Genomic DNA, 16825 nt, shown 5'->3' with positions numbered 1-16825 from the left:
AAAGGCCATGGAGGAGTATGTCGAGGAGGCCTTACAATAACAATTAATCCGACCTTTCCCTGCCGCTTCCAGGTTGTTCTTTGTTAGGAGAAAGGACGGAGGTCTAAGACCGTGCATCCACTATCGCCATCTCAAGTCTCAAATGGTAAAGTTCAGCTATCCCCTTCCTCTGGTTCCTGCTGCTTTGGAAAAGTTATGAGGATCTCGCATCTTCTCCAAGTTGGACCTTCGAAGTGCCTTCAATTTGATTTGTATCAGACGTATAGATGAGTTGAAGACTGCCTTTGTTACCCCTTCAGGCCACTATGAATACCAGGTCATGCCCTTCGGACTCTCCGACTCGCCTGCCGTCTTCCAAGGTTATATGAACGAATTCTTCCGTGAATATCTAAACCAATTTGTTGTAATCTACATAGACGACATCCTCATCTACTCTTCCTTCCTGGAAGAACATCAACGTCACATAAAACTAGTATTAAAAAAACTTAGAGAACATCAACTATATCTAAAAGTGGAGAAATGCGAGTTCCACTCCACTAGCGTTCAGTTCCCGGGTTATATCATCAATCAACATGGAGTACAGATGGACCAATGAAAGGTAGAGACAATTCAAGACTGGCCCTTACCTTCTACCGTGAAGGACCTACAACGTTTTCTATGTTTTGCCAACTTCTACAGAAGATTCATGCCATGAGAGATTCATGAGATCTGCTCGCTATCAAACTCACCCTCGAAGAATGGAGGCATTGGCTGGAGGGAGCTAATCATCAGTTTGAAGTTATTACAGACAATCACAAGCTGGAATTTCTTTGTGAAGCCCAAAGATTAAACCCCTGACAGGCTCGTTGGGCTCTCTTCTTCACTCGCTTCGATTTCATTGGTACCCACCTAATATAAGATATTAGATATAAGAATATCAAGCTGATACCCTCTCTCGCATCCATAGCACCTCCACTGAAGACACTTTACCTGAATTCATCATCCCTCCAGCCATATTTGTGAGTCTAATTGTCTGGGATATTAATGAAAAGATCAACAAGGAAAACCTACTCCATCCCGCTCCGCCGGAGACCCCAGAGTGCTTTATCTTTGTATCGCAACATCTACGAACTGAACTTCTGTTTTCAGCGCACTGTGCTCCGGGCTCTGGACATCCAGGTAGCAGGTGTACCCTCTTGCTTCTTAGTCTTCGGTACTGGTGGCCTTCCCTCCCTCAGGATGTCAAGGGTTGCTCAGTCTGTGCCATCACTAACACCCCCAGAAGACTCCATATGGGGAAATTGGTCCCACTTCCCATATCTCAGCGGGGCTGGTCTTACCTGGGTATTGACATCATGACAGATCTTCCCAAATCCCAAAATCATACCTGTATTTTAGTCATTGTGGACCAATTCTCCAAGGGCTGCAAATCCACTTCGAGGCCACTGAGGCCCTTTTCCATCATGTTTTTTGAAATTTTGGTGTTTCTGAGGATATAGTTTCTGATTGCGGACCACAATTCATATCTAAGGTGTGGCGCGCCTTTTTCAAACTCCTTGGAGTAATTGTGAGTCTGTCCTCAGGATACCACCCTCAAACCAACGGCCAGGCTGAGCGTAAGATCCAGGAGATTGGACGATACCTACGCACCTACTGCCTCCAGTACAGGACAGCTGGAGCCGTTATCTCCCCAGGGCTATCTACCTCCGGCCTCACTCCCTTTCAGTGTATCCTGGGATACCATCCTCCTTTGTTCCCCTGTTCAGGTGAACCCTCAGTGGTTCCAGCTGTCGACCATTGGCTCCATCAGAGCGAGGGGGTTTTGGACTCGGCCTACGTACAACTCCAACAGGCTGTGCGGAGGCACCAGGACCAAGCCAATCGCAGTCGTTCAGACACTCCACAATACCAACCCCAAAAGGTGTGGCTATCCACCAGGGACATCCGCATAAGTCAGCCCTGTTGTAAGCTGATCCCCGGTACTTAGGCCCCTTCACCATCCAGAGGAAACTGAACGAAGTCACATACCGGCTCAACTTACCACCTCAGTACAGGATTTCTCTATCCTTTCACATATCACTCCTTAAGCCTAACACTGAAACTGTTTCTCTTCCTCCCACAGACTCCAACACAGAAGACTTACTTCTTCCTCCCGTTCCTGTAGAGGAGGAATCCATTTACTGGGTCCGTACCATCTTGGATTCCCGAAGACAAGGTCTACGACTGGAATATTTGGTTGACTGGGAAGACTACGGTCCAGAGGAACGTTCCTGGGTTCTCCGTGAGGATAACTTGGACCCATTGCTTATCACTCAGTTCCACTCCGACCATCTGGACCGTCCCGCTCCTCAACCTTGGGGTAGATGGGAGGAGGGGAACTGTCAGGACTGCATCACCTTCACCATCATCCTCATTTACCCCTCCGACTCATTCTCACTCTCCTGAGTTTTATCATCGCCACCTGGACCTTATCACTCTCACCCTTTATATTCTGCCCACTTACTGCAACTCTTTGTCTGGTCTCGTCAGTGAGGACATCTACTAAACCTCTGTACTTACCTCAAGGACTTACCTGTTATTCCCTGGTCGTCATCTGCCTTTCGTTCTTCTTCTCGTCTTTATTTCCGGATTCTCACCAGTCATCTGAAAACCATAGAGACTCAGTTTATACACAGCTAAGTTCCCATCTGAAGAACTCTCTCATACTGCTCATAATGTTTACATTTGCTAGCTAATGTGGTAGCAGCTTCCTTTACTCATTTAAACTCAGTCTATTTCACCCTGGCTCATTTTTGATAAAACATTCATACATTTTTAGTCACAGACACTATTTTCAGGAATTTTGTTAGTTTGTACACCTGCACAAGCCGTTTTTCTCTCTCTATGATCAGGGTGGCCCAGATTTGCTTGCCAAGCGATCTGGAGGTGTAGGATTTAGTCTATAAACATCACACATTACATAATAATGAACATCGGAACCGATTGAGGCCCTGGACCCGATTTTATCTTGGATTCTCTGGAGGAGAAAATTGAGGTAAATTCCCGCCAATAATCCTTTAGTGTGTGTCTTGCTTAAGATGACCTCTAAAAGGAGATAAAGTTAAAAAAGGACAAGTTTGATTTAACATTAAGATTACTCACTAGTTGTTATGACTGTTGTTGTAGTAGTCGCAGTGGTAGATGATGTTGGAACTGCAGAGACAATGTAGTATTACATAAATACAATAGTATTAATATAGCAGGTGATAATAATAATTTATAAAACAATAACCTACTTTGAACTGTTACTGGATCTGAACGTGGAGATGACATGAGAACTTGTGATATGTACACAGTGTAGTAGCAGGTTATGATGACAGATGACCTCTGACCTACTGACCATTTAATGATGTTAGATCCAGTGAGTGATAGTTGACATGATCTGCTCTGTTTATTTTCTCTTCCATCTATTATGAAGTAACACTCGTTCATCTTCTGATTCTCACTGTTACTACAGTTCAGCTGTACTGTGTCTCTGTCCATGATAACTGAAGAAGACACTGACAACTTTGCCTGAGGAAAACCTAAATAAATCATTAAAGAAAAAATATTTTCTTATTTACCTTAAAGTGTAGATTAGGGTTGTTTGTCACAAGTTTTACTCTAGTGAAAATTTCTCAGTTGTGATTTCTAAACAATAACTTACGCTGAACTGTTACTGTTACTGGATCTGAACGGGGAGATGCCATGAGAAGTTTTAATTTATACGCATTGTAGTAGCAGGTTATAACAGATGACCTCTGACCATCTGACCAAATAATGATGTCAGATCCAGTGAGTGATAGTTGACATGATCTGCTCTGTTTACTTCTGCTATCATCTACTATGAAGTAACACTCGTTCATCTTGTAATTTTCACTGTTACTACAGTCCAGCTGTACTGTGTCTCTGTCCATGATAACTGAAGAAGACACTGACAACTTTGCCTGAGGAAAACCTAAATAAATCATTAGAGAAAAAATATGTTTACCTTAAATTGGAGACTGGGGTTGGTTGTCACAAGTTTCAATCAAGTGAAACTTTCTCAGTTATAATTTCTAAGCAATAACTTACTCTGAACTGTTACTGTTACTGGATCTGAACGTGGAGATGTTATGGTATCTTGTGATATATACACAGTGTAGAAGCAGGTTATGATGACAGATGACCTTTGACCTCCTGACCAAATACTGATGTCAGTTCCAGTGAGTGATAGTTGACATGATCTGCTCTGTTTACTTCTGCTATCATCTACTATGAAGTAACACTCGTTCATCTTGTAATTTTCACTGTTACTACAGTCCAGCTGTACTGTGTCTCTGTCCATGATAACTGAAGAAGACACTGACAACTTTGCCTGAGGAAAACCTAAATAAATCATTAAATAAAAATAATTTTCTAATTTACCTTAAAGTGGAGTCTGGGGTTGGTTGTCACAAGTTTCAATCAAGTGGAAATTTCTCAGTTATGATTTGTAAACAATAACTTACTCTGAACTTTTCTTGTGATTGTTACTGTAACTGAATCTGAATATGGAGATTTTATGGTATCTTGTGATATATTCACAGTGTAGTAGCAGGCTATGATGACCGCTGACCTCTGACCTCCCGACCAAGTAATGATGTCAGATCCAGTGAGTGATAGTTGACATGATCTGCTCTGTTTACTTCCTCTTCCATCTATTATGAAGTAACACTCGTCCATCTTCTGATTCTCAATGTTAGTACAGTCCAGCTGTACTGTGTCTATGTCCATGATAACTGAAGAAGACACTGACAACTTTGCCTGAGGAAAACCTAAATAGACAGAATTAATTTATTCAAAATGTATTATTTATTTATTTTATTTTATAGTGGAAACTAGGAATAAACACTCTCAAGTTGTATTCCAATAAATATTAAGGTAATTTTACAATTTAGAATGTGTTATTAATCTTTGAAGTAAGTTTCTTCTCTCAAAGCTGTCACTGGGACAGCACCCAATAAAAAGGTCCTAATATGTACCATATTTAGGTACACAGGAATGTACACTTGGTACCATTATGTACATTTGAGGTACTGATATGGACTTTTCGGTACAAATGTGTACTTTTTGAAAGGGTACCGCCCCAGTGACATTTTGCATATCCCCACGTGTCAAGCATACAGTCTGTTTGACTCAACCAGACACTGTACAGTAAGTGTCAACAAAATCTCACAGTAACTTCACAGACTGCAGCAACATGATTTCATAACTTCACAGACACTATAATAAATCATATTCATCTAGCCTATTACACTTTATGCAGTGTCAGGGGTCTCCAACCTTTTTGTGAGCAAGGGTTACCACAATAGATAAAACAATCTGGAGGGCTACTTTTTGATATAGTCTACTCAAAACCTTTTTGTTTTACTTGTTGATTTTATTGTACTTGTTAATATGTTTTAGTAATGTTTAAAATGTTAACATACAGAACAGAAGACAAGCTAATATTAAAAAATGTACAACCCCAAATCAGAAAAAGTTGGGACACTGTAGAAATTGTGAGTAAAAAAGGAATGGAATAATTTACAAATCTCATAAACTTATATTTTATTCACAATAGAATATATATAACATATCAAATGTAGAAAGTGAGACATTTTGAAATGTCATGCTAAATATTATTTCATTTCGGATTTCATGAGAGCTCCACATTCCAAAAAAAGTTGGGACAGGTAGCAATAAGAGGCCGGAAGATGTAAATGTAAATATAAAGGAACAGCTCAAGGAGGACCAATGTTTAGGAATGGGAATGTTGTCCCATTCTTGTCTAAAACAGGCTTCTAGTTGCTCAACTGTCTTAGGGCTTCTTTGTCACATCTTTCTCTTTATGATGCGCCAAATATTTTCTGTGGGTGACAGATCTGGACTTCAGGCTGGCCATTTCAGTACCCGGATCCTTCTTCTATGCAGTCTTGACATTGTAATTGATGCAGTATGTGGTCTGGCATTGTCATGTTGGAAAATGCAAGGTCTTCCCTGAAAGAGACGACATCTGAATGAGAGCATATGTTGCTCTAAAACTTGGATAAACCTTTCAGCATTGATGGTGCCTTTCCAGATGTGTAAGCTGCCCATGTCACACGCATTCATGCAACCCCAAACCATCAGAGATGCAGGTTTCTGAAATGAGTGCTAATAACAACTTGGGTTGTCATTGTCCTCTTTAGTCCGGATGAAATGGCGTCCCAGTTTTCCAAAAAGAACTTCAAATTTTGATTCGTCTGACCACAGAACAGTTTTCCACTTTGCCAAAGTCCATTTTAAAAGAGCCTTGGCCCAGAGAAAACGCCTGTGCTTCTGGGTCATGTTTAGATATGGCTTCTTGTTTGACCTATAGAGTTTTAGCTGGCAACGGCAAATGGCACGGTGGATTGTGTTCACCGACAATGTTTTCTGGAAGTATTCCTGAGCCCATGTTATGATTTCCATTACAGTAGCATTCCTGTATGTGATGCCGTGCCGTCTAAGGACCCGAAGATCACAGGCATCAGATATGGTTTTCAAGCCTTGACCCTTACGCACAGAGATTGTTCCAGATTCTCTGAATCTTTGGATGATATTATGCACTGTAGATGATGATAACTTCAATCTCTTAGCAATTTTTCTCTGAGAGACTCAGAAAACTATTTTTCGCTGCAGCTTTGGAGGAATTGGTGATTCTCTGCCCATCTTGACTTCTGATAGACACTGCCACTCTGACAGGCTTTTTTATTCCCATCATGTTGTCAATTGACCTAATAAGTTGCTAATTAGTCCTTAAGTTGTTCCTTATATGTAAATTTACATTTTCTGGCCTCTTATTGCTACCTGTCCCAACTTATTTGGAATGTGTAGCTCTCATGAAATCCAAAATGAGCCAATATTTGGCATGACATTTCAAAATATCTCACTTTCAACATTTGATATGTTATTTATATTCTATTGTAAATAAAATATAAATTTATGAGATTAGTAAATTAATCCATTCCTTTTTTTCTCACAATTTCTACAGTGTCCCAACTTTTTCTGATTTGGGGTTGTAATAAATAAATATTACAATTGAGACTATTAACACAATGTGCATTTGGAGGGCACCGCACAGACTCTGTGGGGGCAATCTGGTGACCGCGGGCACCATGCTGGAGAGACCACTGTGAGTCTGAGCTGCACCTGCTAATTGTCAGTTACATTTTATTCTGCAGTCCTTTTTCACAAAACAGATTGTTTCACATCAGCGTTACAAAAACACATTCACTCAAGATTCTGTCATCTTTAATCTCCCTCATGTCATTTCTGACACAAATTACTTTCTTCCATACACTGTAAAAAAAATCCGTAGAAATTACAATGGTATTGCAGCTGGGTTGCCGGTAAATTACCGTAGATTTAAATTTAGGTTATTTACTGGCAAGAGTTTGTTCAAAGTTAAATAAATTTTAAATATTAACAAGTCTTTATCTTTACAGAATAAAACTATACAATAACAGCCGCATGCAAAGCATTCTGGGAACCAGAAATCATCATCAACCTTTTTCCTTTTTTTGCTTCAGATTTTGTTTCCCAGAATGTTTTGCTTGATGCTGTTTTTCTAGTTTTATTCTGTAAAGACAAAGACTTGTAAATGTTTAATGTTCATTTAACTTTGAACAAAATGTTGCCAGTAAATAACATAAATTTAAATCTACGGTAATTTACCGGCAACCCAGCTGCAAATTTCTACGGAATTTTTTTTACAGTGTAGAACACAACAGGTGTAAGAATATCCTGAACACCAGATCTGATCCTCCCTTTACGCAAAGTATGCAAGGTGCAAAGGGCCCTTAACCAAAAGGGGGCACCCTTACTCTTAACTTCATGCAGCGTTGCACAGACTGATTGCCGTGCGACATCACTGTGCTGAGAGAGGCATTTGAAAGCATAACAAGGAGTCTGATCTCACAATTTCCATCCAGAGAAAGAAAAGTCAAAAAGCGACATGAAGGTGAAGTAAAAAGATTAAGAACATAATAATGTTGATGGGGCGGTTGTCCAGGACAGGGTTTAGATTAATCCAGGACTAGGTCTTAGTTATGCAAGCTGTCCTGTCAGCATTTTAAAACAATGCACATTACGTTTAAAGTTTGCATATTTAGATCATTATTGATATATTTTGGTGTTTAACACTTGAGTAAACTATATTGGTTATGCCTTAGTTTTTTTAGCAAATTGGAAAATTGTTTGTTTTTCTGACAGCTATTGCCAAACGTTTCGGGACACCCCTCCAAATCGTTGAATTCAGGTGTTCCAATCACTTCCAGTGAAAGGAACCTTTAATGCTTCATCTTTTCAAAAATTTTGGACAATTCCATGCTCCCACCTTTGTGGGAACAGTTTGGGGATGGCCCCTTCCTGTTCCAACATGACTGTGCAGCAGTGCACAAAGCCAGGTCCATAAAGACAAGGATAAGCAAGTTTGTGAGCGCACATACTTTTCTCTCCCCGCCACCACAGCCGAATGTTTTGATAAGGTGAAAAGGGAAATTCTGGCCCTCTTGAGTTTGTCTCCAATATGCACTGCTCAGTACTTCTGATATAAGCCCCATCTGCCAGCCCAGGCCACTGAACTCATGCTGCTGGAGGGGGATCCAACAGCCAGGCAGGTGGCACAACACATTGTCATCGACTATCTGCTTCAGGTTTAAGAATCCAAGTACCACCTTGGAGCTGCTTGAGTCTATCGAGCTGGCAGATGCTGCTCTACAGCAGGAGCGATACAAGCCGGAGGGCACCCAGCGACAAATAGGCAGCCCAACGTCTCCCTCACTGCGGGATGAGCTCATGTTAACAGAGGCATCCGCACCTCCTGTACGAACCTGGCTGGCAGGCTGCATTGTTCACAGCAATCTGCCAGTTGAAGCTCTAGAAGCTGACATCAAGATCAACAGGAATCGCAATCCCGAGTCGCAATCCCAGCCGAGTCGCAATCCCAACGGAGATGTACTGCTTCATGTCCCTCCAGCTGAGTCGTCATTCTAGTGTAGATGTACTGGCTAATGGCTGGCCTTTGCAGTTGAGAACGAGCCTCTACCATCCCCAGACCGACGGCTTGGTGGAATGATTTTACCAGACCCTGAAACACATTCTAAGATGTGTGGCTGCGAAGGACAAGCACAACTGGGACCTCATGATACCCTAGGTCCTCTTTGATCCCCAAAGTTTCCCAGGCCTCAACTGGTTTACCCCATTCCAGCTCCTCTTCGGCCAGCAACCCTGCGGCCTCCTGAACATGGCAAATGAAGCCTAGCATGTGGTAAAACATATGGTTCAACAAATGCTGAAGTTAGGGGTAATAGAAGTTTTACACAGCCCATGGTCCAGCGTGGTCATGATGGTCCCAAAGCCTGAAGGCACCCTCTGCTTCTGCAATGACTTCCGTCACCTCAACAAGGTTTCTGAATTCGACAGACCTAGAGTTGATGAGCTGCTTTTATCAAATTTCCACTTTAAGAAAGTTTAATGTAGATAAATGTAGATGAAGCAGGGGTGGGCAACTCCTGGTCCTGAGGGCCACAGCCCTGCAGAGTTTAGCTCCAACCCTAATCAAACACAGCTGAAAAATCTAATTGAAGTCTTCAGGACTGTTTGCAGATGACATTCAGGTGTGTTTGATTAAAGTTGAAGCTAAACTCTGCAGGACTGTGGCCCTCGATGCCCACCCCTGAGATAAAGTATTGGATGAGCACTTCCTATAAATTCCTGAAAATTCCTAAAAACACCCAAAGCTTTTTTTGTAATAAAATAACCTTTTGTGAAGGCCTGCCCAATCTAATGATTAGTAAATTAATAAATAATATTTGACTAAAAATGTATTATTTGAATTGCTATTATAGCAGTTTTATTAAAAAATGTAGAGTGGCATCACATCACTGGTAAACAGGCTCATACTGATTTTATAATTTTCTGATTTATCTTCATAATTGCTGTTTTTATTATTATTTAAATAATTAAAAAAAGAATAAATTCAGAACAGGATTAGGATACACTGTAAAAAAAATCCGTAGAAATTACAATGTTATTGCAGCTGGGTTGCCGGTGACTTATTGTAGATTTAAATTTATTTTATTTACTGGAAAGAGTTTGTTCAAAGTTAAATAAATTTTAAATATTAACAAGTCTATATCTTTACAATAAAACTATACAATAACAGCATCATGCAAAGCATTCTAGGAACGAGAAATGATCATCAACCTTTTTCTTTTTTTTTATCTTTTTTTTGCTTCAGATTTTGTTTCCCAGGATGTTTTGCTTGATGCTGTCGTTTTAGTTTTACTCTGTAAAGACAAAGACTTGTAAATGTTTAATGTTCATTTAACTTTGAACAAAATGTTGACAGTAAATCACATACATTTGAATCTACGGTAAGTTACCGGCAACCCAGCTGGAATAATACTGTAATTGCTACAGATTTTTTTAACAGTGTAGAATTATATTCTAAATATGACAAAAATCCACATAATCCTAACAATATCTTATAGTCACAATGCAAAATATGATATCATTATCACAAAACTGCATACTGTTGCACGTACACAACTCTGTCTATATAAATTGTTCTGTCTTACTCTATCTGCAAGGAAAATAAATGTTTTGCCTTTTTTATTTGTTTCCATTGTGTGTGTGCGTGTCAGCAAGGAATGTGCCCTTTTTGTACTTTGAGCACCTACCCCTCCAAAGGTCTCTGCACGGTCCTGATGATAACAATCAAATTATTATTAAGTTTGAAAATAGTTGCTATGAATACAGATGCCATCAGTTTTCTTCTTATGAATAACTTGTTTGTCAGTGTTGCTAATGCAAACTAGGCCCTTCGTTATCAGTTGCCCATGTCAGATTTTTGCATGAGTTAATGTAATGGTAAAGCAATATCAAATAGTCAAACTGATGGAAGGTTTGCAAAGAAATTTGATGCTCCCTTGTAAAAGTATTTTCTAGTATTTTCAAAATTCAAAAATACAGTAGTTTATTTTTCAAAAAAAATGATACATTCAATTTAATAAATTTTTTAAGGTAAGTGGTTGCAATCAAATTTTTTAAACTACATTTATACTAAAACAGTAATTAAAATAAAATTGTTTAAATGTAGATTACTGTAAATACATTTATTGCAACCTCTTACCTTAAAAAAATTAGTAAATTGAATGTATCATTTTTTTTTAAATAAACTACTGTATTTTTGAATTTTGAAAAGTAAATTGAATGTATCGGTTTTTTTTCAGTGTAGTTTATTTTGATACACTTAAAACTAAGGTATGTGGTATTTTATTTGGTATGGTATTCCCTGACTATAGGATCTTGGCAGTCGATATTGTAGTTCTTATAAATATTTTTGTGTTCCTTGTACTGTATAAAAGCATCTGTTCAATAATGTAAATGACATTAATAAATATAAATAAATCACTTACTATATGACTGAATCTCCATAAGAAGATGCAGAAGAGTGATGATGAACAACTCCATTATTACAGCAAGTGTGAGAAAAGACACAAAACGAAACTCATAAAGTATCTGAATTAGGAAGTAGAAGATCGGCCCACAGGAAACCACATCATGTATCGTGCTGTTAGCTTAATTTATATGAAAATACAGATCAGTTCACAATCAGAGCATTACACTGTGCATTACAAACAAAGTATATCTTCAGTCTTCAGTATAAAAAACATTTAGGTGTATTTTTATTCCAACAACAAATAAAAATCATTGCTGTAATACTCAGAGTATGTTGATAAGTTTTGTATGCACCACTTGTCTCTGATCTGATCTTAAAACAAAGCATCACAGACTTCACAGAGATATTACTGATAATGTTAATGGAAAGTTTTGAAATCTTTAATCTTAAATGTTGTGCTGCTGTGAAATTCATAATGCTAATGAAACAAAACACATAATGAATGTAATGGAGAGAACAAATGTGTTTATGCTGTATTTCTATTTATTTCACTTAAATTATTAAAAATATATTAAACATGACAAACAGTAAAAAGAAAAGCATCATTACAGTATCACTGAAGCCAGGAAGTGAACAGTCTGAATTTATATGTCTTTGATAAAAAAAATTATAAACTCAAATATTCTAATATTACTGCAAAATGCCTATCCATATACACACTGAATGGTGAATATGAAAGTCCATCATATTGCAGGTGGTCATCATGTACCTGATCATAATTGATTTTTTGTTTTTAAACTTTACTCATTTTTACCCTTATTTTTTACTAATGATTTTTAGAGGAAACATTCAGTTTTAATCTCTGCATCTCCCCCACATTCATTTTCATCGTCTCTGAGCTACACTAAATGTCTCGTGGTTTAGTTGGTTAGCATGACTCTGTTAACCTCTGCTGGTAGATGACATAACTACTCTCCAACAGTAAATGCTTCTTTCTCCACTGAAGGTCATTCAAAAGAAGCAATCAATTCTCTTTGATTATCTTACTGTTGAATTCACATCATCAAGTCTCCTGTATCACTTCAGAATCTGTACAAATATTCAAATTCATTGAATATTCAGAGCATTGTTTATCTGCAATTGGATACAATCTCCTTCAGTGTTGGAGTGGTTAGTAAGACACGCATACCAGAGACTGAGTTCAATTATCAGCTGGATCATTACATGTCTATGTTGTGTTGTGTTGTTTGTGTCCTGTGTTGTCTGATAAATAGCAGCAAAATAACAACACAGATCACACAATTTAAAAATACATATATAGACAACAGTCTTTTAGTCTTTATATTTTACTTTTATAAGTGGAAATTAAAGATTCTTTAATAAGATGGTTCCTCACAGTAAAAGCATATTTGCTTTAATATGGCTAAATAAATACATGTTTTTGACAAATAAAAGCACATGGCTATAAAGACATGATGAAATGATGATAACATTAGAAAGACATTAAATTCACAGAGGTTGGTTTGCCATCTGTGCTAAACTATAAAATTTACGATGTTCTGTAGAGATGTCAGGAATCGTGCAGTACACGTGATAAACTTTATCCTAAAGAAAAATTCAATTAATAAATATACCATATTTAAGGAAATGAAAATGAAATACAAAATGTAGTTCCTGTTGAAAACACTAAAAGCAAAAGATGTCATTTATCTTTGTGAGGTTCAAGGCTCACCACAGATGTGTTTCTACTCACCTCGATTTCTTCAGATAGTTCTTCATGTTCTTCAGTATCATCTGACAAATACAATAGAGATTATTGCCTCGATGTAACACTTTTAAACAACTTTAAACCATATTTACATGACTGTACGACATGCACCTTTCTCTTTACATTTAGTGTCAACCTTACAATTATTTCTACTAAAATTCAACATTGAGATGGAGCCCATAATAATCTGTGTAGAAGATAAAGATGTACCTGGTGATTGATGTTTGGATGCCACTGAAGGTTTCAAAGGATTAAACAAATCAAAAGTACACATTTATTTTCTTGTTTAACTTCTTCCACCCTGAAGCTATTTTGGGGATTTTCGCCTGGATTTGGCCTACCCAATTTCAAAAGCTTCCCATACCCACATGCAGAGGTTTACATACAAAAGTTTGGTATCATTTTACAGGAAACCCTTTGAAATTACATAAAACACTGTTGAAAGTGCTAAACATGGTTGTATGTGATGTCAGGCCTCACAAAAAAATAAACACAAAAATAAATAGGCGCTTATGTTTTTTTTCTAAAGTTTTTTTTTGAAAGTATATAACTCTGGTCCTGGGTATCTCAGGTCCCTGCAGACAGTTTTGTTTGATTCCAGCTATTCTCAGCTTACAGAGGAAAAAGGAGCTTTTTCTCTATCATAATATATGCAAAAGTTATTTTACTCCAACTGATGGGATGAATAATACGCTTATGGTGTACAATTTCTGCCAAAAAACATTTGAAGTGCTACCATAACCACATACAATGGAATAAATGCAATTTCTTTATATCATTTTAAAGAAAACCCTTTGAAGTTACATAAAAAGCTGCTGTTTGTGACAAATATTGTTATTTATGTTGTTTTTCATATGATGAAACACCAAATTTTCTTTTTTATGTTGTAAATACTGTCTTTGATAGTGTATAACTCTGGTTCTGGATGCTCTAGCAGACTGCAGACAGTTCTGGTTGTTAGCAGCAGCAGACAGTAAACACCCAAAAAAAGAATGAACTCTTTATCATGTCGCATTCAAAAGATATTCTTATTTTACTGAAGGGTGCGGAAATACATTTTTCATAAAAATATTATTTTTTTGTTTTGCACATATAAAAAAAGCTAGGGATTAATTATGCAAACAACCAAAGAAAATGCTGTGAATGGACTCATTTTTTAGAGTAGGACCTAAAATAAAAGATGGTGTATCATTTGTGGCTATCTGTGCTATCTGAGGCAGTTCACACTCAAGTTTCACATATGTTTACAAAAGACCATTTTTTACCTTATTATTCATTCGATGATTGTTGGATATGTGTTGATATTAGAACAAAAATAATGCTGTAGCCTTATTTCTGAGAGTGAGAGATTTCATTTGATATAAGACTTGCCCATGTTTGTCATTTTTGAAAAATATGAAATATGTGAATATTATATGATATCAAAAAATATTGTGGGGGTGATAGTGTAAATTAAGTGTAAATAACTTTCTTACAGTAAAAGATATGTCAAAGTGATGCATATCTGCAGAAAGTAAAGACTCTAAGCTTTCAAACAGTATCTCATATGTGTTACTGGGGTCCATGACGGAGCATTAAAGATTAAAAGAATCTTTTATATTAAGTCAAAATACGAAATTTTGGACCCGGGACAGGGTCCTCAGGGTTGAAGAGTTAATAAATATAAATCACTTACTATATGACTGAACCTCCATAAGAAGATGCAGAAGAGTGATGATGAACAACTCCATTACAGCAAGTGAGAGAAAAGACACAAAACGAGACTCATAAACTATCTGAATTAGGAAGCAGAAGATCGGCCCACCGGAAACCACAACAGGGCTCTCAAGTTTTACCAAAAGTTTGGAGTGAGATTACATCTGTAAGGGAAGGGGGTATTAGCGACCCCTCAACCCCACCCAATTCTCAAATTTTTTTTGCTAACTGGTTAAATTTACCTAATGTTTTGTAAACAGATCATTTATGACCCCCGTTGACTTTCATCTTATTATTTTTCCTAATATGGAAGTGAATGGGGCTCATAAATGGTTTGGTTACAAACATTCTTCAAAATATCTTCCTTTGTGTTCTTCGGAACAAAGACATAGAGGTTTGAAAATGAATGAACAACATGAATGAAAATGATGACAGAATTTTTTTTTTTTGGGTGAACTATCCCTTTAAAGTGCCCTATTTTCACAAACTAGTTTTGTACATACCAAAAATAATATGGCAAAAGGGTAGACTATTCCTTTAACTTGAGCTTACTGTACACATACAGTATTGCAGAACATTTAATGATGAAAGGGCAACAATGAAATGCATCTCTATTACATTAATTCAAGGAAGCCTCTAATACTTTTCTTACTTTCTTACTTCATGAGGCGCTGCAAGAAACGACAAGTGGATGACATCAATTCAATTCAATTCAATTTTATTTATATAGCGCTTTTCACAAAAGTCAATTGTTTCAAAGCAGCTTTACATAAATAGAAGCAGTGAAAAGCACAGAAAACGACAGATAGCACAACAAAATACATGATAGCATGAGCAGTTAAATTTGCTGCGGCTATGACTCAATATTATAAGTGCACGTATTACTAAAGCAACGTCTAGAAGAGGAAGCTAAGTAAAGCCCAAAAAGGCTGCCTCCCCGGGGTGAAAAACCCCCTAGGAGAAAAAAAACCCCCGGGCTTTTATCCGAGGAAAAATAAGTCCTAGGAGGGAAAAACCCTTGGGAGAACGGAAATGGAGATTTAGCGGAGATTAAGCGGTTCTGCCGGTGATCGTTGGTCAGGTATCAGCTGGGCATAACGTTGAAGGACAGCCAGTAGATCAGAGGTGTGCCGACTTTCACATCTACCGGGACTGGGTCTGTTTGTCTCGTCCCAGGGAGAGAAAAACAAAATCGTATTAGCGTAGCGGCCATTCATATGTATTGAAGTGTCACACAGTGATGTGGTTTAACTCAGCTTAGTTCCAGACAGACTAAATATTGCGGCATAATTATGTTATCCACAGTTGAGGATTTAGCAAATTGGAGGCCCAATGCGAGGGTATATATGGTAAATAAGGGTCACCTTCCGATATTTAAGAGAAAATGAAACCTGACGACCCGTTTGACTAAGGCCTAAAGCCCCACTGTCGTCGTTAATGCAGGTTCAGTGGCAAACGGGTCTATATTGTATACCATTTATAGGACCAGGAGAAAACGCCAAAAAACATCGCAACCCGACCATACGTGTTAACCCGTTTGACTAAGGCCGGAAGCCCCACTGTCGTCGTTAATGCAGGTTCAGTGGCAAACGGGTCTGTATGGCATACTATTCATAAGACTTACGATAGCACCAAAATCGCAACCCGACCATACGTGCCAACCCGTTTGACTAAGGCTGGAGGCCCCACTGTTGTCGTTAATGCAGGTTCAGTGGCAAACGGGTCTGTATGGCATACTATTCACAAGACACACGACAGCGCGAAAAACGCAACCCGACCATACATACCAACCGTTTGACTAAGGCTGGAGGCCCCACTGTCGTCGTTAATGCAGGTTCAGTGGCAAACGGGTCTGTATGGCATACTATTCATAAGACTTACGATAGCGCCAAAATCGCAACCCGACCATACGTGCCAACCCGTTTGACTAAGGCTGG

General features: G+C 38.2%; 1 protein-coding gene and 1 long non-coding RNA gene across 4 annotated transcripts in view; both read right to left on the bottom strand.

Moving 5' to 3' along the window:
- The window catches only part of LOC135718727 (uncharacterized), a 211585-nt gene extending 208049 nt beyond the window's left edge, over positions 1-3536 (bottom strand). For all 3 annotated transcript variants that reach the window (XM_065240938.2, XM_065240939.1, XM_065240940.1), the window contains exons 1-2: positions 3255-3536; positions 3121-3171 (exon numbers count right to left, since the gene is read on the bottom strand). In XM_065240938.2, the coding sequence (XP_065097010.2) occupies positions 3121-3171; positions 3255-3501 (298 nt within the window). In that variant the 5' untranslated portion in view covers positions 3502-3536. The remainder of the gene's footprint in view (positions 1-3120; positions 3172-3254) is intronic.
- A 539-nt stretch (positions 3537-4075) lies between these two features.
- On the bottom strand, positions 4076-11519 carry LOC135719390 (uncharacterized). The gene is made up of 3 exons (XR_010521077.1): positions 11442-11519; positions 4488-4793; positions 4076-4365 (listed from the first exon to the last, which is right to left on the bottom strand). It is a non-coding gene; the product is annotated as an uncharacterized lncRNA (long non-coding RNA).
- Between the last annotated feature and the right edge of the window lie 5306 nt (positions 11520-16825).

The sequence above is a fragment of the Paramisgurnus dabryanus genome, chromosome 14 (assembly GCF_030506205.2).
Source record: "Paramisgurnus dabryanus chromosome 14, PD_genome_1.1, whole genome shotgun sequence".
Classification (NCBI taxonomy): Eukaryota; Metazoa; Chordata; class Actinopteri; order Cypriniformes; family Cobitidae; genus Paramisgurnus; species Paramisgurnus dabryanus.
This window is presented reverse-complemented; position numbering and strand designations above follow the sequence as displayed.